Source organism: Dunckerocampus dactyliophorus, chromosome 7, assembly GCF_027744805.1.
Source record: "Dunckerocampus dactyliophorus isolate RoL2022-P2 chromosome 7, RoL_Ddac_1.1, whole genome shotgun sequence".
In the NCBI taxonomy this organism is placed as follows: Eukaryota; Metazoa; Chordata; class Actinopteri; order Syngnathiformes; family Syngnathidae; genus Dunckerocampus; species Dunckerocampus dactyliophorus.
In genome coordinates, this window is record NC_072825.1 from 18396983 (window position 1) to 18421091 (window position 24109).

General features: G+C 40.2%; 1 protein-coding gene across 4 annotated transcripts in view; it reads left to right on the forward strand.

Annotated features, from left to right (window-relative positions):
* The first annotated feature begins 361 nt into the window (after window positions 1-361).
* slc6a3 (solute carrier family 6 member 3) overlaps window positions 362-24109 on the forward strand; it is a 30847-nt gene continuing 7099 nt past the window's right edge. For 2 of the 4 annotated variants that reach the window (XR_008572058.1, XM_054782205.1), the window contains exons 1-13: window positions 362-610; window positions 1163-1282; window positions 1904-2114; window positions 2712-2843; window positions 6790-7006; window positions 8866-9004; window positions 9294-9428; window positions 10233-10336; window positions 11843-11967; window positions 14481-14593; window positions 16119-16247; window positions 16354-16453; window positions 18409-18509. Coding sequence is in view for 3 of the 4 variants with exons in the window: in XM_054782205.1 (XP_054638180.1) it covers window positions 1226-1282; window positions 1904-2114; window positions 2712-2843; window positions 6790-7006; window positions 8866-9004; window positions 9294-9428; window positions 10233-10336; window positions 11843-11967; window positions 14481-14593; window positions 16119-16247; window positions 16354-16453; window positions 18409-18509 (1563 nt within the window). In the remaining variant the exon portion in view is untranslated. The remainder of the gene's footprint in view (window positions 611-1162; window positions 1283-1903; window positions 2115-2711; window positions 2844-6789; window positions 7007-8865; window positions 9005-9293; window positions 9429-10232; window positions 10337-11842; window positions 11968-14480; window positions 14594-16118; window positions 16248-16353; window positions 16454-18408; window positions 18510-24109) is intronic. The other 2 variants (XM_054782207.1, XM_054782206.1) reach the window with 2 other exon arrangements.

Consider the following 24109-nt stretch of genomic DNA (forward strand, 5'->3'; position numbering starts at 1 on the left):
CACTGCAATCTACTGCATTTCATAAATGATTAAACTATGATTAGATCACGACCACATTAGCCTGTTAATTGTAAGTTGTATTTTAAAATCGCTCGCTAGCTCTTTACTACAGTTCAGAATCTACATTACTGAACTGAACACACTGAACATTGAAGGAATAGTGCGTATCCTCAATTCCCAAAGACAGACATGATGTTTCTCATCAAAGAGGGAATTGACACTGACTTGGCTAGAAAGGAGGAGGAACAGACAGGGAGTGAGTTGGGAGGGGTGAGAGTGACGGTGTAGGGGGTGTTGTTGATTGTTTCTCATATTTCAAGAGTGGTCCTGCAGACAGACCACCACAGCTGCAGCAGACCACATGGTCCTCTGGTGTCTGCGGTTCTGAACTGTAACCAAGGAGGCTGGCACTTCATCAGACTACCAGTCCTCAACTTTACCCTAAATCCTCACTGTCATTTTTCTTCTGTTTTTGTTTAATTTGGTTTCTACCTTGAATGTTTTCGTTAAATAATACGATAACTCATTTGCAGTAAACAGAGGAACCGCAAAACGACTGGAAGTGGACTGACCACATTGTAGGGAGCTTTTCACCTGTTCCTTGGCAAAGGTGAGTTTTGCAACCAAAAACACTTGATGTTATATTTTCCCTGTTATGAAATGCTAATACATTGAAAAGTTGGTGTTGTTCTACTGGTTTAACGTTTAACAGTGTTTAAAAGAAGTAAAAATTGTAAAAATGTTGATGCATGCTGAATTTAAAAGATTCACTATGGGATTAATATTGGTGCTAATCTGTACACTACAGCATATATGGTATTATATGGCATGTTACATGCAAAATTCATTTCAGATAAAGGTGATATTTTTCTTTGATAAGGTAAATGATGTATTGTATTTGTCATGGTGCGCAAAATGGCGATCGACAAGTGTGAAGTGTAATGAGCGTGCAGTGATGGCCTTGAGAGACGTCCCCCATGCATGCATATGTTTTTTGTTTTTTTTTTTAATTATTAAGTCTTAACAATAAGCAGCTCAACCCGCGACCCTAGTGAGGATAAGCGGCGTAGAAGATGGTTGGATGAATGGAATAAGCAGCTCAAGATGTGGAAGTGCTCATCATTAATACTTTGCGTTAACTTTCCCCCACTTCCATAACCAGTGTCATTTACCTTCTGAAAGCCGTGCACCCCTCCATGCTGAAGGAGAGAGCCCCAGTAGCCTGATGTCATCAGTCGTAGCCCCAGAAAAAAACCTGTCCAATACTATGGGTCCCCAAGAGGTCAGTGCACATGTAATGCATGCATGTTAACTGCATTTTGAAGAGTTGAATAACATTCATCTTGAAAAAGTTCATAATTGTACATGAAGCACAAAAAGTGATTGTGTGTGGCGTGAAAGAATAATGAATAAATTAAATGTCCTGTCATTATCGTTCTGTTAATAAAATACAAAATAAAAATGGGCATTTTTCAGGCATCGTTGCAAATGTAATTTAGAAATTGATTATTCTGATAAAAAAAAAATTGACAGCCCTAGTTTTAATATTTAGTTATTTTATGAAGTGACATTAGGGTACAAATTTGAACAGTTCTCAACATATGCAACAAAAATCCCAGTAGCTTTGTAAAGGATTAATTTTGACTCTTGCAGTGGATCTTGCTGGCTTGTGCAGGGTTAATGCTGTGGCTGCTCAGTGTTATATGAGCACATATGCAGTATGATCCTTCACATCCATCATCATACAGTACATGGAATATTATATCAGAAAGTGGACAACTGTATGAAAAAACAGTGTCTGGCTTTTGATAGAAGTATCCTCTCATGTCAAAGATTTGTGCATCTAAAGAGTAATAAGTGTCATCAAATATGACAACTGTTGTGTATGCTTCTAACCCTCCAGGTGGAGCTGATCCTTATAAAGGAGCAGAATGGGGTCCAGTTCACCTCCACCACCCTTGTGGCTCCGTCCACAACTCAGACTAACCCAAGCGGTGAGGAGGAACGGGAGACCTGGGGGAAGAAAATTGACTTCCTACTGTCCGTGATCGGATTTGCTGTGGACCTTGCCAACGTCTGGAGGTTCCCTTACCTGTGCTACAAAAATGGAGGAGGTGAGGTCGATAGGGATGAAGGAAAGGGTGTGTGAGAAAATCAGCCTCTATTAGATCAGCTCAGGTGGAACTAAAGGAGTGATAACGTGTCTGTTTATGGTTTTATTGAAAAGGTGACTTGAAGGTTAAAGATTCATATGCTTTTCTTGTAGTATTCAATCATGCACCTAACTGTGTGTGTGTGTGTGTGTGTGTGTGTGTGTGTGTTTATCAGCTTCTTATATGCACACTGGCTGCTTTTAAAAATCTTTCAACCCTTCACAGAGATCAAAATAAGGATAAAAAAGCAACCACAGCTGTTGTGAATAGATTAGCGCCAACAATCATGGCCACTAATTATGGCTGTTTAACATAGAGCTCTCATTAGGTTTACACCCTGTTCTGAAGGACACTGCATGTTGCTAAATGTGCAATATTGACATACATGTCTGTACTTGGGAAAATGAAATTGTTTGCGTTGCGTTTGTTTATAAACAGGGACTGGCACACATCATTAATGCATTTAAAAAAAACAAAAAAACGACAAGAGCATATCCTGCATTTTGCATTATAGAATTTCAAAAAAGCAACTTCTATGTGTGTGTTTGTTGTGTGCAGGTGCATTCTTGGTGCCGTACCTGTTCTTCATGGTGATAGCAGGCATGCCTCTCTTTTATATGGAGCTGGCTTTGGGACAGTACAACAGAGAGGGGGCAGCAGGGGTCTGGAAAATATGTCCCATATTCAAAGGTAGGACTACAACACACATACGTATTGCACACTTGGAAGTATTACAGGAAACCTTTATTTTGATAGGAATAAGCAGTTTTGATGATGACGGAGATGAGCATACTGCTAGTTTAATGTCAGCCAAAACTGCATCATTGCTTTTGTTTATGCAGATTTGCTTGATATTCAGTCAAACCATGTTTTTTTTCTACACCCCGTTTTTTTGAGTCGGTTTTCGTCTAAAATTTTGCTTCGTTTTTTTGTGCAATATTGCATACAACAAACTCGTTTTTCGGCAAAATGAAGTGCCCAAACAAAGCACCCTATGTTTTGCTGGCTCACTGTGCGTGCACTTTTTTATGAAGTGCCACTGCTCAATAACCCACCATGGGGCCAAAGAAAGTTTTGAGTGCCAGCAATTTGATAAAGAAGATGAAAAAAACTATTGAATTTGATTTCGGCAGTATGTACGGGAAGTCCGCATCAACAACAAGTTTCATCCATTCGTCATGATTCACTATAACATGTATTTTTTGTTAATTGGATTTGCATTATGGGCCGCACGGTGGCCTAGTGGTTAGCATGTTGGCCACACAGTCAGGAGATCGGGAAGACCTGGGTTCGGATCTCCATTGAGCATCTCTGTGTGGAGTTTGCATGTTCTCCCCGTGTGTCTGTGGGTTTCTCTGGGTACTCCGGTTTCCTCCCACATGCCAAAAACATGCACGTTAGGTTAATTGGAGACTCTAAATTGTGAATGGTTGTTTGTCTATATGTGCCCTACGATTGGCTGGCGACCAGTCCAGGGTGTACCCTGCCTCTCGCCCGAAGTCAGCTGGGATAGGCTCCAGCAAACCTATGACCCTAGTGAGGATAAGCGGCATACAAGATGGATGAATGGATGGATTTGCATGATTTCCGATGTAAAAAATTGCCTCGGTTTTTGTATCATCAGTTTTTGTATTTGTGTCATCAGACTTTTTGGAACGACTTCACCGATGTGCAACTGGATCTTATTACAGTCGTCCCTTGCCACTTTGTGGTGTGAATTTCACGGCTTTACTCTATCTCAAAAATATAGTAATTGTGCTGCTTTGTGGTTGCATATGGCCTATTATTTTTAAAAAATACACATATTGAAGCAAATTTTACATATTTTTTGCCTAAATTGAGCATTTTCAAGCATAAAAATGGCAAAAGGAAGTAAAATACAAATATAAGGCATTCAGAAGACGCATTCAAAGACGCTGTGAATGATATGTAGTATTCTACACTGGTCACTAGGTGTCAGTAACGCTACTGTCACAACAAACTACTATGCTACTGTCAAGCACAATAGTCCCTAATGGAAACACGGGCTACTGTTACAGCCGCAACCCACGGCAAGATAAAACTCCACTCTGAACCCCCAATGTCGCTTCTTGTCCACCCGCCACTCAGCGCCCCTAGGGAAGACATTTATAGCAACACACACAAACACAAGTCTTATTTATTTCTTAAATGTCTTATTTCCTCTTTATGTCTCTTGGTTATGTCTACTGTATTGGGTAATACGAGTGTAAAGGTGACTATGGGGGTGTTAGTTCATGTCTAGATTGCTCAAATAATGTTATAAACTGTATTTCGAAGGTCGTAAACAGGTTTTCTATGCTCTAACTACAAAAATATTCAATTTATAAACAAGGAAACCTACTTCACGGAAATTAACTTATCATGATCGGGTCTGGAACCAATTAACCGCAATAAACGAGGGATTAGTGTATACCGTGTAGGTGTATATGTCATGGCATGTCAGTGCATGTGCATGTTTTGCATTAATTGTCCACTGAATCAATCAATGTCAACCTCCTGTCCATTAGTCCATCTACCTACCCACTACACTGTCAGCTAGTTGACTTCCCTTTGATATCGACATGTCTATGTGTCTGCTAGCATGCCCACTTGCTTGCCCGTCCACATGTCACTTCGCCTTTTGTTCGCTCATCTGTGTCGAGCCGCGACAGGCATTGTTTATCCTCCCAGAACATCAGGTTGCAGTGGCACTCAGATGGAAGGAAAATGAAAATTAGGCTTTTAGACTCTTGTCCTGATTGTCTGAATGCATTTTCCCGACATTGGCTGACAATCTCTACAGGTACTTTTCACAACAAGGGATAAGCAAAGAATCGTTTGCAAGGATGTCATTTGTTTGTATTAAGTTGCTTATACTTGATTTATGAGTACCTATTTTCTAGAATGTAAGTATAACACTTCTTGACATTTAACGTCAATTATGCATCTGAAATCCCTCTTCAAATGTTATTATGGAAAGACCATCTGTTGCATCTCAGCATGCCACCATACCTCTATCTGGTGTCCAATAATGAATGTCCTTGTAAGCCTGAAGGTGTCTCACAGTTGTGCATCTGCCTCTTGAATTTGTGTGTGTATACAAGTGTGGGTCTTCTGCGTGTGTGAACATGTGCCGTCCGTCAGGGTCCCACAGAAGACATTGACGTTCTAATCACACGCTTCACACACTGTCATTCTCTGCCTCTCACTGGGGAGATAACAATAATTATTCAAATACACACATACACATGCCAATATTGACATAATTATTCTGATCAACAAGTTGGTTTCCTCTCGAGATCAATGCATCTGAAGAAAAAGAAAAAAGGGACAGAGTCGGGTGGGGATGCAGGCGACCATGACGGAATGTGGTGCTCATAACAGCCATCACTCTTGCACAAATATCACATCCACGCTAGAAAATAATCAGTAAGTCACGACAAAAGGTTAACAATTACGTTTAACTGTAGATGGTGAACTATTGGAACGTCATAGAAAGTGTTGATAAGTAAAACGTCTTTAGATGTGGGGGTGTTGTTTGAATGTGATAATAATCTGATTAAGAGGATTTCTGAACTCTGGAAATGTTTGACTTCACATTGCAAACAAGACATTCTTATCTGCCAAGTGTAAAAAGAAGTTAATCAATGTGAAACAAAAAAACAAAACACCTTAACTTTGCAAGTGATAATGCAAATGGGGACAGCGAAGTCTTTAATGTGAGTCTGCTGATCTTGCGTAACTTCTGATGGTTAGTGTTCCATTCTGACCTTCTCGTTTTAACACACCTTGTTGAGAATAGTCCTACTTTTGGATTACGTGTCACAAAAAGCAAGGCGTGCAATGCTTTATCCTTTGCTTGATTCTTTCTGATGGAGTTGAGGTACGCTGAGGTCTCACACAGTATTCTGCAGTCTTGTGTGATGTGGTCCATTGTTGTGTGTCTATCATCCAAAGTTGTGTCCAGCTTGTATTTGGTAAAACATTTTGGAAAAGTACTCTTAAAAGGAAAAAAAAACAAAGCACAGGTCCAGAGATAATCCATTGAGGCTCACAGAACTAAGGTGAGCTCACCCAATATGCTGCCATCTTCCTTGAAGTCATGCACAATCGAGGCCTATGTTTGATTTTAGTTGTACGACCTCAGCAACATTTGAGTTTCTACTGTAATTTGCATCGGTTTGGAAAACTACACATTTAAAACAGGTTGTGAATTAACACAGCATACTGCAGCACAGCATTGGTGACATGCTGCCAACTAAGTGCACTCTGACTTTTTGCACACTAAGCCGAAAAGAGACACTTGCGGCAGCCTCATTTTAGGTTTCTGCCCCAGGAAATTTGAAAATTCTGTGATTTTTACTCAAGAAAATGTTAAACAATTAGAATCATACAGAAAATAAGTTTTATAATTTCTGTATAATTAGAATAGTTTCATGAACAAATATTAATATTCATTTCATGTTATTCACTTTTTGATTTGTTGTCATGACAGGCGAGGCACAGCCCTCCCTGACTGCACGTCACTGAAGGCAGTATAGAGTGGTTTTTACCCTTCTTAATTGACAAATATTTACCGTACTTCAAACTCAAACCTGCTTGTCACAATGTTAAATATCTGATTTCCCTTGAACAGGTGTAGGATTTACAGTGATCCTCATTTCACTCTATGTTGGCTTCTACTACAATGTCATCATCTCCTGGGCGCTCTTCTACCTCTTCTCCTCTTTCACTGTCGAGCTCCCGTGGGTGCATTGTAACAACACATGGAACAGCGAAAACTGCTCTAACTGGGCTGACAACAGCACCATCAGTGACATTGACAAGGCCACTCCAGCTCAAGAGTACTTTGAGTAAGTCGACCCGTTATATATTTATACATTTGATATGTATGACTATTTGCTGGGCATTACTAAACAAAATATTTTGCATGTTTACAGTACCTATCAGGATCTCTTGTGGAGCATCTAACTTGTTAGAAGTTGTGTGACAGAACCAGTGTTGCCGAGCCCGCTTTTTGTGAGAACTTTGGGCTTGTATTTTATTTAAGTTATTAAACGTTTTTATGTTAACTATGTTTGCTATAATTTGGATGTTGCCTAACCATAAAGCAATAGTTAATGATATACCGTCATATTTTTCACAATGTGGTGAGTTGCCTGTTGGGCTTGTTTTCAGAGGTTCTTTCTTGTTTGTCTTGCGACACCAGGCAACATTGGACTAAACATGAGATGCAGTGTTGCGGATGTGTTTAGAATACGGATGCTCCGATCGGGGTTTTATGCTGCCGATACTGATCACATAGATTAAGTGTCAATTGTGTAATTTACCATTTACCATATATCAGGGGTCACCAACGTTTTGTGAGAGCTATGTTTACGAAATAAAAATGGCCAAGAGTTTTGCAGCATTTGCAGCATTTCTTTTCATAGCTTATTTCAACCCAAACAAACTGAATATGCTTGTTTTACCAGAACATAAACAAATGCTGGTATCCACAAGTCACATTTAGTTTTTCAGAATGCATTTCTTCCTAGTGTTCTCACATTATTCATTGAAAGCCTGAATGAAAAGCAGGCTTGCAGATGCCTCATGCGGTCGTGGGGGGCTCTCTGGTGCCCGCAGGCACCATGCACATTGGTGACCCCTGGGCTATATGATATGAAAGGGGAACTATAAAATTTAGGTAAAAACATGTTTGACTTACTTTTTCTAAATCACTGGTGAAACCTAGAGGATCAGGTGCCTTATTTAAGGAGAATTTGGATGCCAGAGCAGCTTGATGGTGATCCAGCAGGACCCCCAGGCAAACCCGGTTTTCTTTAGTCTGACGAATCGAACCACTTTTCCTGCTATACGCCTTAGAGCTCCGACTGCCACAGACACACTGGCGAGCGTCCAGCATTTTGGCTACATTAGCCACTGCCCGACCAATGACCACATCACGAGCCTTGAAAACTCACCACACCCTGCCAACTGCCTGCCCCCCCAATTGTTGCACCAAACTAAAGCTTTTTAACACGCCACACCGGCAAGACATTTTTCATGGCCTGTTTTGCAGGGTGCAACACTGATATCACTTCTTACAACGATAGGAAGTCCGACACAGCAAACATGCTTGTTTTGGCTCTGTGAAGGGAAAGTGGGCGGGAGACGGTCGCTATAGGCTGGATGCTGCAATGTGGGTGGCGGTGATCGGCATTATAAAGCAAGTATCTGCATATGCTGATACTGTGCTTTGTCACGGAACTTGGCCGATTGATCGGAGCACCCCTAGTTTTGCAAATAATTAAATGTAAAATATTCATATAATATTGAACATCTCATCCTCAAAGATGCTTGAGGATCAAGTGAAGTGCATGTAGTTTCCCATTCTTTGTGACCAGGTGCTGGCCAGGTGTCTTCTATTCCTGTGAGCCAGGGGTTGTTTTGTTGTGACAGTTGAAGCTTTTCGTCCATCCTAGTTGGAATGGCAGTGTGCTATTTACATCAAACCACCTGCAGATAATTCAACTGCATGTGCAAAACATGTTATTTAGTCTCATCTGTCAGTCTTGATTGTACTAATGGCATCAGACATTTGTATTTATCTTTCTTTTTAAATAATGCATTTTTTTTCAATATTCTGTCATACGTTAAAATATGTCACTGCATTATCACCTCTGCTGTTATAAGGTTAGGTCATAGAGTGTGTGACTTTTCCTCCCTATAGCCGAGGGGTCCTCCACATTCAAGACAGCAATGGTATTGATGATCTGGGTCGCCCACGTTGGCAGCTGACTTCCTGTCTGGCTGTGGTCATTGTTCTGCTTTACTTCAGTCTATGGAAGGGAGTGAAGACCTCTGGCAAGGTAGAGATTTGCAACCCATTCTGTTTTTTTTATTATATATGGGAAAGAGGGCACTGTTACTTCCCGAATACCTGCTATGTTGAATTATATTTAGCAAATTGTGGGCGAGGTAAACAAACAAAGCATTCACAGACCTGTGTGTGGGTATCACTAGGTATTTTTATTCAAACTAGCACGCATGCATATGGCTGAATCTTTCTCATGTGGCCATCTGACTGCATCTAACATGCGCCTATTCTAATTGTGTGTCTGTGCGTGCGTGTGTGTTTGCCTTCTGTGACCCTCTCAGGTTGTGTGGATCACAGCCACCATGCCCTATGTGGTCTTGACTGTGCTGCTGCTCCGAGGAGTCACCCTGCCTGGAGCCAAAGATGGCATTAAGGCCTACCTGTCTGTAGACTTGGGGAAACTCTGTGATGCCAAGGTAAGAACCAAGTGGATGCAGAGACATGTAAGTGAAGTAGATGCTAGAGGTGTGGAAGGAGAAGATGGGCTGTAGGAATACAGCAATGATTGCAAAATAGAATACATTTTACTATACTTTATACTATAACATTTATTGTTTTTCTATCGCTTATTATATTATTTTATTAATTATCTATCTATTTCATGTGGAAGAAGTCTAAAATGGGTAAAAAAAAAAAAAAAGTAATAGCTTATCCGTCCTCAACCAGCCATACATTTTCATTTCAAAGAGATTTGATCTATTGAGCTATAAGGCTGCTTGAATGGAATACTCACATTCACACAATGACAAAACATGTCAGTTTTCATAAGAAACGCATTCAAAAAGATGTCACAGAATGAATGAGTCCCATAAACTGAATTATGTGCGTTAAATTTACAGTGCAGACCAATAACTTACACACTGGGTGAAATCTGTTCAATCCTTTCTTGAATTACCACATCCTTTAAATGTGTCACATCTTATTTATCTTTTCTTGCAAAGGAGATCAAGTACCCACACATAAACACTTAGTTATGTACAAAAAAGGGGGAGTAAGAAAAAGAGAGAGATGCATTGCAGCAACTAGGAGAATTAGATTTTATTGATGCTTGTCGCAGTAATTTGCAAAATTACCCCCTCCCCTCTCCGTATTCACAAGCGTCTTTCATCTATTGCCGTTGAATGAGTTTCCTGCAATTATCCCTAATAATGGCTTTTTTCCTCTCCTGTGCCTTTTGTTTGCTGCTTCACACAAGTGCGTCTGTTCTGTCGCACCCCCAGGTTTGGATCGATGCCGCCACGCAGATCTGTTTCTCGCTGGGAGTTGGGTTTGGTGTGCTAATCGCCTTTTCGAGCTACAACAAATTCAGCAACAACTGTTACAGGTAAAGAAACTGGCAGATGGGAAGTTGAATTACAATAACCTTTGAAGCCCCTTGAAACCTGCCATGTCTTTGACACCCCGCTGTGGAACAGACCGCAGGAGCACAAGTGAAAATGGTCACACTTTAAAAAATCATCAGCACCCCTGAGCAGGCTTTTTTTTGTCCTCTCAATACTTTGGAAGGTCCTGTGAAAATATAGTGGAAGAGCAAATCTGTTTAGCATGTAAGGGCATTTAGATCAACACTACTATCTGCCCCAATGCCTGGACAGGACCAAAAAAAAGGAAATATACTAGTGTAGTGGAACTGTGGTTAGCATAATTAATAGGGATGAGCGAGTACACCACTATCTGTATCTGTATCTGTATCTGGACTGGAGTGGGCGGGGCATAAACTGTTAGTGGGCGTGGTTTTACTGGAAATGGGTGGAGATTAAATAAGTACATTATCTTAAGTCTGAAATTGGCATGGATTGATCAGACGTTGCTATATTTATTGTTTATTATTCGGCTACATGTGTACTGTGAATGTGTGTAAGTGACTTTATTATTGAATTATTTTTTAATGATCTGTGTGAATTGGTGATTCATGCAAACATCCAGTGATGGCAAACAGAGAAATACTCAGTCAGCCTTGTTCACTGTAGTTTTCTCAACAGCACCGTGTTCAGTATTACAAGCAGTTTTTCAACTGACTTTATATCACCCGCCAAATTAGAAGCGAGTAGACGAAAAAAAAAAACACCGGCAGTGACCGACGTAACTCGTGCCGTTTACAGCTCTGTCTTGTCAAATGTACAGTGTACGTAACAAAACAAGTTTACCAAGTAACTTTAGATCCTAGCTGAGCTGATGAAAACCTAAAAAAATCCGTCCGGATTGGAGGCAGTGGCCAACGCTATACTGTATGAGCCGTTTTCAACTCTGTCTTGCCAATTGCACCGCATACATGAGCAAGGCACGGCTCTTCTCTGACTGCAGCCTGCAGCAAGTCTGTCTAGGGAGGGGAAGTCACTGTGTGTGACTGGCCAATCACAGAGTTTTACTAAAGCAATTCAAAATACATAGAAATACATATAAATCAGTCCTGTGTGGACAGGGCTTAAGTTATTGATTGCCTCGCTGAGACTGCTTTTGTGTGTATGGATGCATGACCGACTTGAATACCAGACAGCAATGAGTGACCAATCATCTTATTTGGGGTGAACAACAATTTACACCAATTTTTATGAACTTGAATTCACAATTGTGGAAAAACATTGACATGTTTTTGTTGTTTCTGTTCTACCAAACTACTACTGCTACCATATTTTAGCCGATGATGGCGTTCTTATACGTTATGGTTGAAATAATGTAATCTGGAGCCAGCTGCATACTATCTAACATATCTACTGTATCTAGCTGATTGGTTGTGTTACTGTTGAGGTTGTCAACTCAATGATGTATTCATTTTAAAATGTTCTCTTTTACTTTTCAATTTTCATTTTATTTGGTTTTAATGATGCAGGGATGCCATCATCACAACCTCTATCAACTCTTTAACCAGCTTCTTCTCTGGCTTTGTGGTCTTCTCCTTCCTTGGCTATATGTCCTACAAGCACAATGTCCCCCTGGATAAGGTTGCTAGAGACGGTATGTTGCTGTAGAAATGATACCTCTATGAATTTCCCTCCAGTGAATCAACTGCATATGCCATTTACGAACCAGTTCAATGTAGCGTTGGTCGCTGTGCAAACAGTCAGCTACAGAGGGTTTGTTGGGCTGAATGGGCAAGTCTAGGGGGGTATACTGCGAAAGTGGCTCAACAAAACCAGGCTTTGTCGTCAAGCTGCAGATCAACAAAACCTAAATTACCCAAACAGAAGTAAACGGTACTGCAACGATGGTTATCAACTTACCTTGTCAAGTCCGGTTTTTGTCTTTGTGCTCATTGCGTGTTCACATAAAAGGAAGCATTTGAAGTCATATTATTCTACTTCTGCGCAAAAATGAAGCAATCCCAGCCGGTGCGTTTTACACAAGATGAGCAAGTAATTATTATGGAGCATTATGAGCAGTTCAAAAAGATTATCATTGCCAAAAAGCAACACTGTCGCCGCCAACAGAGTGAGGGAGGACAACTTTTCATTTTTGAATGATGTCTGTGTTGTTTTCATATTTTACTAATCTCATTAATAGAATTTGTGTGTGTGTGTGTTTTATTGAAAGCAAGGCTGACTGTGTGCAGGCTAAAAATGTTTTTTTTAACTGTGTAGAGATGAACACACAAATCTACTGTCTCTGTACAATGACAATAAAGACTAGTGACTATACGTAAGACACTGATCCGTTTATTCATGGCCATATCAAAGTGAAATAATGAATTATACTTACTATCGCTGACAAATAAGTACTAGGTCGACTGATGAGTTGCATCAGTGTGCAAATGAGACATCCTCGTGATGACCACTAGGTAGCAGTGTTGACGTGTTTTGTGGCAACTTTTCCTTTGTGACAACTTTCCTTTTTGTTAAAATAAACTAAAATAAAGTGTTTTATTGCAGTTGATTGATGCCTCGGAGCGATTATTCCTCCAGCAAATATTGTAATATAATAAAACTAACACAAGGACTGATGTGACATACATATCTGCTAATGTTGGCCATATTAATATTTCATATTGCATTTTATTCCTGACGCTCCGCTCAAAAAGTTAGCATATCTAGCATATTCCCTCCCGCTTACAGATGGATCATTTCATCAGGGAATGCCAGCGGATCAGCCCCCCCCCCATGGTGCTGCTGGAATTATTCTTGCTCCTAGGTCCACTAGGTTCTCAATAAATGGTGACGCCATCTCCGAATTACTGAAACAGTGAAAGAGTGGCACTTTCATTGCTCATTTTAAGCTGAAAGTCTGGACATAACCTAGTCGGGAGTTTAGCCTAAGTTACCATGGTGGAACAGCTACTTTAAAAGAGCTACCTTCGTAGAACAGGCAAGCCCGGTTTTACACTCAACACACCTCATTAACCCATTAAACTCACTTCGCAGTATACCGACCTAGTCTAGTCTTGACTAATTGATCTGTTATCTGTCTGAGCTCTGTGCAACAGGCATTCATTGGCTGCCAATGTGTCTGTGAAATGTCAGTAGCTCTTCACTGCCTTGTCTTGAAAAGCCCATTGTGCTGTCCATGGTTTTTAAAAATTGAATCTATTTTTTGGATGCAATACAGTATTTAACATACACTGATGGTAACAGCAGCACAAATTAAATATGGTAAGATTTTTTGTAGTTGCCTCTATAACCAATGATGCACACATGACTAAAATATACTCTGAATAGGGATGCTCTGATCTGGGTTTTATGCTGCCGATTCTGATACCGATCATGCATGAGTGAAATCGGACGATAATCCAAGATAATTACTAATAAAATTAGTAATTAATAATAAAATTAGTAATTAGGGTGGGTTTTTTGTTCATGGGGCTCAGAATTCCTGGCTGCACCCCTTCTGTTGGCTATATGATATGAAAAAAACCCCCATAAAATCACCGTAATGTAAACAAAAACATACAGTCATGGAAAAAATGATTAGACCACCCTTGTTTCTTCAGTTTCTTTTTCATTTTAATGCCTGATACAACTGAAGGTACATTTGTTCGGGCAAACGTAAAAATAACAACAACAATAGCTCACTGTCAGACTGTCACGCACATACGAGCAAGTGTTGGTCGGCGTTTTTGCTGCGTTAGCTGCTGTTTGACTGATGATGAAAACTCACCATACTCCGTCAAGTGTTTGTTCTTCAAATGCCGTATTAAATTAAAGTTTTTCAACGTGCTAGCCCAGCGAGATAGGTTGGTGGCTGGTTAAGTTCCTCACGGCAGACATTATTGCTTTTGTTTGGTACACCTGCGCAGTGTGAAGGAAAGTGAGAGAAGGAAGCTACCCACGACACTACACTGCATGCGGTGATCGATCGGCTTTTGTGATGGGTGTTGAAAGGTATTTATCGGCATATGCCGATCACGTGATTTTTCATGGAAATTGGCACTGACACTGGTCGGTGGCTGATCGATCAGAGCATCCCTAACTCTGAACCTACTTGAATGTAAACTACTTACAAAGCAATTTGATTATGATTCCATTTCTTCTCTTCAGGGGCTGGATTAGTGTTTGTTATTTACCCAGAAGCCATCGCAACATTGCCCGGGTCATCAGTGTGGGCAGTAATCTTCTTCATCATGCTGCTGACACTGGGCATTGACAGTGCTGTGAGTATGCAGTTATATGATCTATGGATCACATTAAACCGCATAACCGAATTTTGTTTCACAGGTTTCTGATTATAAAGTAACATTTCTTTAATTACATTGTTTTGCTAATTTTATGATACATATACAGTGGAACCTCGGTTAGCGTCCGCCCCAGTTAGCGTGTTTTTCCATTAACTGTTCACGCCACAGTTTTGCCTCGGTTTGCGTGCATGCTCCGGTCAGTGCACAATAAGAACCTTGTCTTGTCATGTTGTTAATACATTACGTGACATTACATTTTTTTGTCTTTTTTTTTTAATCACATAACGTCCTTCCTTGTTAGCATCCTATTAGCTAGCTAAACTAAATGGCAACCAGAACCAAAGTCCCCATCTATGATGTCAAACACGTTTTTGTAGTTTTACAATTATAGTTTTACATGCATAAAACAACTGTAAATGCATATACATGACGAATGAAAGAGATAAATGAACATTTAAGGTTACTAGCAAAATCAACCACCACCACCTTCCTGTTTAAATTGTTTCATGCACGTAAATGTATATACAGTCAAACCTGTCTTAGCGGCCACCTTTATAGAACGGCCACCTGCCAATAGCGACCACTGAAAAATCCCCCGCTGAAAATTTGCGTGTTATAGAGCCTGTGTATAGCAGTCACCTGTCTAACGCGGCCAGCGGCCACCCATTTTGTATCCCTTGGTCAATATCTGGCTGCATATAGCGGCCAAAATGCCGACTCAAGCAGAAGCTTCACGCACGAAAAAGTTTTGTTTTTTAAGCAATGAAGCCGTCGTGTGTAGACTTTAATTACTGAGTCGTAGCTCAGTCACAATCATTCACAAGATCCACACAAACTGTCAGTTATTCGACATAAAAAAAAAGCCGTCTTCTTTGGAGCTTGTTGCAGACAGTGACACCATTTATTTCCTGGTGTGAGACAATGTGCACTGGTCAATACTGTAATGCCCCTTGTTGTGGGGAAGGAGAGACTCACGTCATCGATGCACTTTAATCGCTTTATTAACAGCGGTTTATTAACCTAGTAGTTCTTTACAACTTTTATCCGCAGTCCCACAGTGCCCTCTACTGGTCAACATGTAACAGTATAATTATATGTATCTGCAAACACAACAAGCTTCTAATCACAGACATGTTAATATGTGAGCGCACCTGCCTATAGCGGCCACTTTTGCCGTTTCCCTTTAGTGGCCGCTATAGACAGGTTTGACTGTATATATAAAAAATGTGTTAACAGTGTGTTAACATTTTTGGCTTTCTGGAACGGATTAATTGGATTACATTATTTCTTATGGGAAAATTAATTCGGTTAACATCTGTTTCGGTTATAGTACGACCTTCTGGAGCAAATTAATGATGCTCACCAAGATTGCACTGTACTTACATTATAACATATGAATAAGAGAATGCGTAGTGGGATTGTTAGCATTGCCAGTTTAATTGTGCATTGGGCAGCAATGTAAGACTTTGGTGACTTACTGCAGTCTTCCTTCGTCTTGTAGATGGGTGGGATGGAGTCTGTCATCACGGGGCTGATTGATGAGTTCAAGTTCCTCCACAAGCACAGAGAACTGTTTACCCTCTTCATTGTGGTCGCCACCTTCCTCATCTCCCTCTTCTGTGTTACGAATGTAAGTTTTGCACCATAAGTGCGAGTTAATGGTATGACATGGGCACTAGATATATATCTATTTAAATTTGATGGATGACTCTTTGTTTTTTCCTCTGTCACTCTAGGGTGGGATGTATGTGTTTACCCTGTTGGACCACTATGCAGCAGGGACATCAATTCTGTTTGGAGTGCTTATTGAAGCTGTTGGGATTGCGTGGTTTTACGGTGAGAGAAACTGAGAGATGAAAGGAGGGGAAAAAGGATGATTCATTTTGTCGTGGCCAGCAATGCTGATGTTGTATTAGGGTTCTGATGAAAAATATATTTGTATGGGTGTGCTGTGACTCTATGTGACCTAGTTCTATTAGAGCTCCTAGAATATCAACAAACATTAATGGCTTTTGCCCCTTCAGTCTCTGGCGGTCTCAATGTGCCACCTGCTTTGAACATCATTTGCCCATTAAATGAACATTATTGTGTTTTCATGTTCATGTTGACGTATTTCAATATGACTGCTACTGTAGTGCTCCATTTGATTTACTCACTTATCTTAAATATGTACCCGTAAGCTCAAGCCGCTGCAAACGCAAAGTAGTCGAGATGCAGAACAATGAGGAACAGCAAACTTTATAAAACAACAGAATTAACAACCACTACTACTACTTCTACTAATATTATAACAATATAACCCAACGATAATAATGGTAATTCTTAATGATGATAATAATAATAATATTATTAAGGCATGCAGTACAGTCACATACCCAACAGGGAATATGCATACCACAATGCATACAGTAGGTATATACAGGTGAGGAACATAAACTAATTTGTCCATTGAAAAATACAAGCAAGTACAATAAATACAAGTATGTGTTATAAAGTATTAAACAATGCTGGCTGCCAAACATTGAACTTGCAAGTCATTGTGGTCCTAATGCCATTAATATCAGCAACTGTAGCAGTGATAAGCAGCTACATGTGTGTTTTGTTGCGGCACTTGTGACGTTTGTGTTACTTAGCAATTGTGGTCCATCTTCCAGAGATAACTGCATTTGGGAAACAGGGAATTCCCATTTGTCATGAACTACTCAGCTGACTGATTGCCACATTGTTACGGCTGACAACTGTGGTGAACTCAATTCACCTTTGGCACTCTATTTTACAGAGGTCTCCTACACTGTTATGAGCGACTCCTATGTGTCATTTAGCCTGATTTGTACAATTTACATCTGTATTGTTACACTACATGAGATAGAAGGGTTTTCTCAAGTATGCATCACACTGCTTGGAAATTAGCCTTTTTCTGAACTTTATGTATACTATGTTTTTTTGGTTTCATTCATTTAGTAAAGAAATTTGAATTAAATATAAATGTTTTCTGGTTTTGTCCATTTTGCCATAGTTAATGGTGTGTCAATGGTGGGTCATTGTAATCCACTGTATAAACAGATAGGAATGTTTTCATAGTAAGTGTGTTGATGATTGGGGCTGACCCATTTTGAAACATGAAAACAAACTGAAGGTCAAAAAAAGACAGACCTGAACTTCTTTCTTGGGTTACTTTTCACATGTCCACACAGCCTCAATACTCTACTCAATGCTAACTCTCCCTCGGGCAGTGGAGTCTGTGTATTGCCCCACTTTGGTGGGTCTCGACCTTGGCAGGCCTGATAAATCAAGCTTGAGACCTCTGTGAGCCTTTTCTTTCTTATATGACAAGAACCTTTCCAAACTCTGCCCACTGTGGTCTTTCGTTCTGCTGTCCAGCTGAATAAAAACCTTAGCAATGAGATATCCCTTCTGGGTAGGAAGGCTACTGTGATTATATTCACTAATTCTCTTTCGACTGTGCATTGCACAAGAACACATTCAAATGGTCTCTCTGACCAACATGAACCATATTACCGGAAATGCAAACGTGTTATGTTTTGGAATTTGGTAGGATTTCTTTCAAACTGGGTAATACTAAAAATAGGACAAATCTCCATGTTATGAGATACTTCAAAAACAGTTATTCCCGAAATAATACCCATACTGTAATGGCTTTGAAATTGTGAAGAAAAAAGTTTCTTTGTTGTAAAATCCATCCATCCTAAGGAAAAGGAATAGCTTTGACAGAGTCATTAGTTTTAAAATGAAGTCCTGATGTCACAATGTTTTGTGTGCTGGTGTCGCAGGAGTGGACCGTTTCAGTGACGATATCGAGGAGATGATTGGTCAGAGGCCTGGCATATACTGGAGGCTGTGTTGGAAGTTTGTAAGCCCGTGCTTCCTCCTGGTAAGTAAATATCAAAGATTATAAAAATAGTACTGGACTATATGCAACTTGAGCCAAATGGCATTTTTTAAAAACAGAAAATATAAGACAATGTAATACTTAATAAAATGACAATATAAAACACCACCTGTGGCTCCAAAATGACAACACTGGCATGGCTTCTTAAAGACGGGCGCTTTACTTTGGCTTATCAAATGCAGTGAAATTACAGGACATAAAATACCGAGACACATAATCAAGTCGCAGGCAACATGTGTTTAGGAAAAAGAGCTACCTTGTGGCTGCCTGCCACTCTGGAGGTCTTAGGTGAAAATCTTAAACATGTGCCTTCTAAACAAACATATTACAACAAATAGGTAACAAATTTATACAGTTACCACAATCCAATGATTATAAATACCTTATGCAGCTTCCTCTTACTCAAAACCTTCAAAACCCAAACTTAACATGCCCTTTATGTAACACCTTTGTGATTAAACACTATCATGGCTTACATTCTAAATAATTTTCAACAAAACATTTTTAACTATGGAACAAAATGTTAAACACCCGTTGCATTTCAATGTGATTTGTGTCAAAGTCAAGAGTGTGAGTCTGTTTTACTGTCTGTGTCGGTCTCCAGCAAAGTCACAACTTTGTGATTAGGTCTTTCTCTGTGTTTTAGTCTCGTCAGTAGTTTTGTTTCACTCAACTTCAGCTTCACTTTTCGAACTTTGCCGTCTGTGCTTTCTAGAGTCTTGATTACTTGAGATAGTTTCCATTTTGATCTTGGGGCATTGTCCTCCTGTAGTATCACAATGTTATTTACTTGCAGGTTTTGTGAAACTTTCCGCCATTTCTGTCTGTTGGAGATCTAACAGATATTCTCGCCTCTATCTTTGCCAAAATTCATTTGTTAGAAACTGTGCCTTTCGCTATCTTTTGTTCGAGTACAAATCCTCTCTGCAAAATTGCCTTGGAGGAGGGAAAATAACTGAAGACTTCATCGTTAATATATGATTGGGAATTAGTGGTTCCGGACCCATGGGATCATTTGGATATTCTATACTTAAGGGTCGATTGCCATGGTCTTGTAAAGGAGTGTTCTTAGACTAGTTATATTGAGACTGGCTGAGGACTTGTTTAGCATTGCCTCCCATGTGGCTGGCTGATGGAACGTTCATCACAAGCTCGCAACCAATAGCTTGTTATGGTTCTTGATCTATATCCTTCATCAATTCCAAAAATTCTCTTTTGGCACCCATAAAGTTTATCTTGGTCGCATCTTAGTTGTCGGACAGGACCTCTTAGGGCTATCAGAGTTCGAAGGGCATTCACAAAAGCATCTGTCGATAAGTCGTCGAGTGTTTTGATATGCACAGCTCGCATGTGTGTAAGCATGTGAACAATAACCCATATCGTTTGACTTATTTTCTTCCTTCCTTTACAACAAATTGTCCAAAACAGTCAAGACAGCCACAGTCACATGTTAGTAAGGTAGATTAACCTTAATGTCACTGATTTGCTCTACATTAATGTCACCTTGTCTCCATTAGGGGGGAGGTGATGCAACATATAAGATGTGCTGTTGTGGTATGTAAGTGCCGCGTTACAACGGATACACGTCGTGGTGTTCAACTTGCTGTTTATCCACATTTTCTGTCTGTTTTTTAAAAATTTTGTTCCTTCTCTTTCATGGCCTTGTTGCATTCCGCCACACCTTCAAACTGCTGCTTTCTTCTTTGTCCTCTTCTTGGGTAATGTAAGCGCGTTGGTGACGTGAGAGATTCCTCGAGGCAGAAAAAAATCTTTGATTATCTTTTGTAATCGAGGTACTATTATTTAGAATTATTCGAGGAATCATTACACCCCATCTACGTCCTAAAATTCACATTCCATTTGCATGCAATTCATTTAAAGTCATACCTCTTCCTCGGGGATGTACACGTTCATGGTGGTGTTTGACGAGAAGAGCTGACACGTGTGATTCTTTGGGAAGAATTGCGTGTGTTTGACATCATAGTGTAAGGATGATTGAGATAATCTTCCTCCAACCCTGAGAACTTCTGACTTGTCCAGGAAAGCATTTAACTTTCTTAGTCTGTTGTGCTTATGCAGGGCATTTTCCCTTTGCGATCTGATTCTCTGTATTTCCTCAGTGAAAGCTTCTTTTTTATGCTTACTTGATAATGAATACTTCTGTGTCTTTTCTCTCTTCGAGGTCTGTGACTTTATTTGTTCTTTGTTGGACACCTTTATACTCTGTGATCAATCTCTTGAGTCTGGCAATAGCCTTCAATGCTGTTGACCAATCAGAAACCTTCTTTCAGCAAGCAATGGGTTTGCTTCCTTTGACTGTACAGTGTGCGTTTGATCTTTTGCAGAGTTCAGTTAGGGCTGGGCGATATATTGATATTATTAATATATCGATATTTCTTTTAAGCACAATATGAAAAACAAACATATCGTTCATATTGAGCAAGATTGGATTTGCACTGTAACTCTTGGCATCTTGATGTGGAGGTCTCACTCATCATTCTGTCTATGAGCACCACTGAGTGGGGCTCCTGCCCCGCCCCCCTCTGTGCATGATCACCTTAAAACTTGGCACAAACTCCCCGGCTGCACATCACCAAGCACTGTTTGCTTGCTTTTTCCTGTTGCGTTTCTCATGAAAGGAAAAGTGCAAAGTGTTGTGCTATTACTAAAACGGTGTCCTATCACATTGTTAAAGTTATGGTCCCCGTTGCAACAGTGAAAAAAAAAAAGCTTTAAACCTGCTGAACGCAATGGACTAGCAATGTCCAGCGGGCTTCCTAGTCGCAATTATTTTGCACAAGAAGCTCTACCACAAATGTACAAGGAAGTCAGACAGTTTCGACAGGTTGGTGCTCCTGGCTCTGGCCGAGATCAGTTAGTTGTGCGAAAAGCTGATTTCTTTGCCTGCGATAACTTCTCTTTGTAGAAGGGCTTGATAACAACTATAGGCGATAAGTAGACAAATGTCACAATCAAGCAATGGCGGTAACTTGTCTGCCAGCTTTTCAAGATGAGGCCACTTTAAGGCAGTTTCAGGTGTCGGGATATTCGCTCTGTCAACTGGGATAAACTCGCTTGACTGGTGGTAGTTTGATTTTCCCTTCATGCTTACGTATATCCTCTGACTTGAAGGTTTACCAGCTTCTCACATGGTATAACAGTGACTTGGGGAACATAGTTGATAGTCGCAGATTGGCTTTACTTTTATCCCTGTTGCAATCTTGTGCGATTTCTTGCAACATGAAAGCTGTATCGCTCTGAGAGTTGAGCGCATAAACTAGAACTTCTTTGTCTGGATGATTTGTGGTTGTCTCTTTTGACGCTTTTCACATGTGCTCCTTTTGTCGCACTTCTTTGAATGATGGCCAGTCTTCAAACATCCAAAACACAGCCTTTCTGTCTGTGTGAACTTGATACGATCTTAAACCGTCTTTTCTGTTAACTTGAAACATTTATCAAGTCTGTGACCATTTCTTTTATAGTAGAGGCACGTTACGTTGTTGGTTGAGGCACTTGAGTTTGTTGTTAGCGTTTTTGCTTGAATGACATGGTTTTGTGAGTGTTTGGCTTTGCTTGATTCCAAGCCTTTGAGCACTTGCATTGAGGCTATAGGGTTGCAAGCTAAGTCTGATTCAGTGGATACAAAATCCACAAATGTGTGAAATGATGGATACCCATTATTTGTTTGTCTTATTTTCGTAGCTGTGTGGTTCCATCTTGTGGTCAACCAGTCTGGAAGTTTTAGCAAAAGTCTCTATGCAGTCCATGCAGTCATTGAGAACTTGTATTGCCTGGAATGCCTTTAAGTGTGGCACCGCAGATTCACAACTTACAAGGAAGTATTTTGAGCCAACCGTGACGCTTGTCTCTGAAGCATTTACGGATGGTGAATAGATTTCCAAATATCTTTCCCAGCACTTTCCAAGCTGAATCATATGCTTCATCTGTGCCTACTCTTTTTGCAGCTGCTCTGAGATACTTCCTGAGATAGTAAAGTCAGTCATTCTTGGGAATGTGCTTTCTTTCAATCAAGGTTTTAAATGACAGCCTTTGATCTGTAAAGGTTCTCAAGTGAGCAATGAAGGTTCTGGAGGTGGAAGAGGATTAACACTTATTGATCCGGCTAGATCAGAATTTGGCTGGTGTTGAGTTAGAATCGTGGGAACTTGTACAGCCTGAGGGACAAATGGTGGACTTGATGCTTTGAGTGTTTGACTTGCGGTGGCCTCAGGTTGCATGACAGAATTTTGCTGAGGTTGGTTTATGAACGTAAGGGTGTGTGGAACAAATTCAGGGCTCATAGCATTAATAGCATGGAAGGAGAGTGTGTGGTGTTTTAGTTTCACTCGCTGCTTCACTGCTGTGTAACAAACATTGACTTTCAGAAAGATTTTTGGCTTCATCATAAACCTTTACTTCAAGCTTTGGCAGCTTTCAGTTTTTTAACTTCTTCCAAGCGTTCAATTTTTTTGTGCTGCTCTTCCAGTGCTTGCTGTCTTGCCAAGTTCTCACGTTCCAGCCTTTGTAGTTCAGCTGCTTCCTTTTCTTGCTCCTGCATCACTGCTAATATTTCTTGAGATGCAGCTGCCTCAGCTTCTGCTTCTTCTGGACCTTCATGATTCTGACCTTGATTTAGAACTTTCAGATCCTAAGCATGACTCAACATTTGGCCACGGTTCTTCATCTTCAAAATCTTTAGCCTCTAACTGTTTTTCAGCTCTTTTGACAATGAAGGTGGAGAACTAAGTGCATGCATCTACTTTGCACCTCATGTCTGCTTGAGGACTTTGTATTTGGCGTATTTGTCCATAAATGGTTTGTACGTCCTTGGAAAAGTTTCCTTTCTTAACATTACTTTGCTCAGTCTTGCCTCATATCTCCATTTTTCAAAAACGACTGCATGTCTGTGCTGGAGGCCTTTTAAGTCTCTCCTCTTGAAAGTCTTTACCCTTTTCGGTTAGTGTTCTTCCTCTTTCACTTCCATGAAGAGTTTGTACTTCTGTAGCTTGCTCAGTGTCATTTTCTTCAACTTCAGTAAATGGCACAGTGAAGTTCTCTTCGTTAGCATGCAGTCATCTTGTGAGTCTTGTTAAATGTCACTCGATGCACTATACTTTGTAAATACTTCACAAAATGTGCAACTTGTTGTACAGTATATGACTGCGTTAGTATTACTATTACTGTATACTTATGCTAAGAGCTTCTCTCTTTATACAGATGTACTTCAACTCCTTTGTAACTTCAACTGCAGTTTTGACTTTAAGCAAAATGCTCAAAACCTTTCATAATTAAACAAAAATTAGTCTCTTTGAGGTACAATAGAAATTTTCTACGAATGTGCTATAGAAATGTATACCTTTTAAACCAATCTTATTATTCTTCTAACACAGTCCTTCCCTAATTTCTACTTAACTTCTTGATAACGTTATTGATGTGATGCTTGGCTGCTTGTGAGAGATGAGCTTTGGCAATGGCGCCCTCTTGTGTTCTACATCAGCACCGTCACCCGAGCTGGGCTGGGCGAGTTTTCACTGTGGCTTCAAAATGACAACACTGGCACGGCTTCTTAAAGACGGGCGCGT